This window comes from Cryptosporidium hominis (assembly GCF_000006425.1).
Source record: "Cryptosporidium hominis TU502 chromosome 2 CHRO012057, whole genome shotgun sequence".
NCBI classification, from domain to species: domain Eukaryota; phylum Apicomplexa; class Conoidasida; order Eucoccidiorida; family Cryptosporidiidae; genus Cryptosporidium; species Cryptosporidium hominis.
Genome location: NW_666396.1, coordinates 1 through 1,052, shown reverse-complemented (window position 1 = coordinate 1,052; position 1,052 = coordinate 1). Strand labels below are relative to the sequence as shown.

The window sequence follows — 1,052 nt, the reverse complement described above, 5'->3', positions numbered from 1 at the left end:
TATAAATAAAATGAAAAGCAAATAATACCATGGCGCGTTGAAGTTGCACAAATAATATCGTTCTTTTCCTCTTTCTAAAAATTGACCAATAACTATATTAATTGAAAAAACTATAAATGTTTAACTATAACTTTTAGTTAATATTCCGATCAAATATGAGTTTTAAAGTAGAAAGTAATCTTGTTTGCTCAAGTACCTTAAAAAGTTACAATAAATCCTATATCAAGAAAACTAGAAGAGGGAAGATTAGAAAAGTTTCAAATGAAATTTATGTTAGAAACGAGATACTATGTGGACTTAATTTTTGTACTTTGTGTTACGGGAAATATTCGGGTATTTCAAACCAAAAAGTTCGGAATATTATTTTTCCTAACTTTGATATATTTAATAAATACAGCGACTTCATTTTAGAAGATGAATCTTTAAATCACGTGGTGATTCCATATTCAATACTCGACTATTTGAGTGAGACAGATAGAACCGTTATTAATAAATTAAGAAATAAACTTAGAAGCCAAAATGAATTACCAATATTTAAAGAAATTGAACTGACGAATGAAAATAACTTGTTTGATTATAATGTTAATCAGTATATTCGATTTCCAGACACGCAATTCACTGAAACATGTTTAAATCACTCAATTAGTAGATTTAATTTTGAAGATTGTGCTGGAAATTCAATTATAAAAGTAGCTATCTGGTTTATTAATCATTTATCAAAATCCAATGCAAATATTCGTTTCTATATTTTGACAGAAAATGAAGAATGGATCAAAAAATTTACTTCTAATTTACCATTTGACTCAAAATGTTTTATTGTAAATCCATATGAATATATTAATTTTGTCTCAAACGAATATGTAAATTCTGGTGATAAACTTCCTTTCAAAACATCGTTGGTGAATGATAATAGTCATCGAATTCCTGCAGCCCGGGGGATCCACTAGTTCTAGAGCGGCCGCCACCGCGGTGGAGCTCCAGCTTTTGTTGCCCTTAGTGAGGGATTAATAATGAGGGTGGNCGCATATCGGAACAATGGGTTTANATTTAAA

At 29.5% G+C, this 1,052-nt stretch overlaps 1 protein-coding gene across 1 annotated transcript; it reads left to right on the top strand.

The window, feature by feature from the left end:
- The first annotated feature begins 155 nt into the window (after positions 1–155).
- Positions 156–947, top strand: Chro.20226 (mitotic control protein dis3). Its single annotated transcript, XM_659817.1, has 1 exon — positions 156–947. The coding sequence occupies one exon, from the start codon at positions 156–158 to the stop codon at positions 945–947; it is 792 nt and encodes a 263-aa protein (XP_664909.1).
- Positions 948–1,052: the final 105 nt, after the last annotated feature.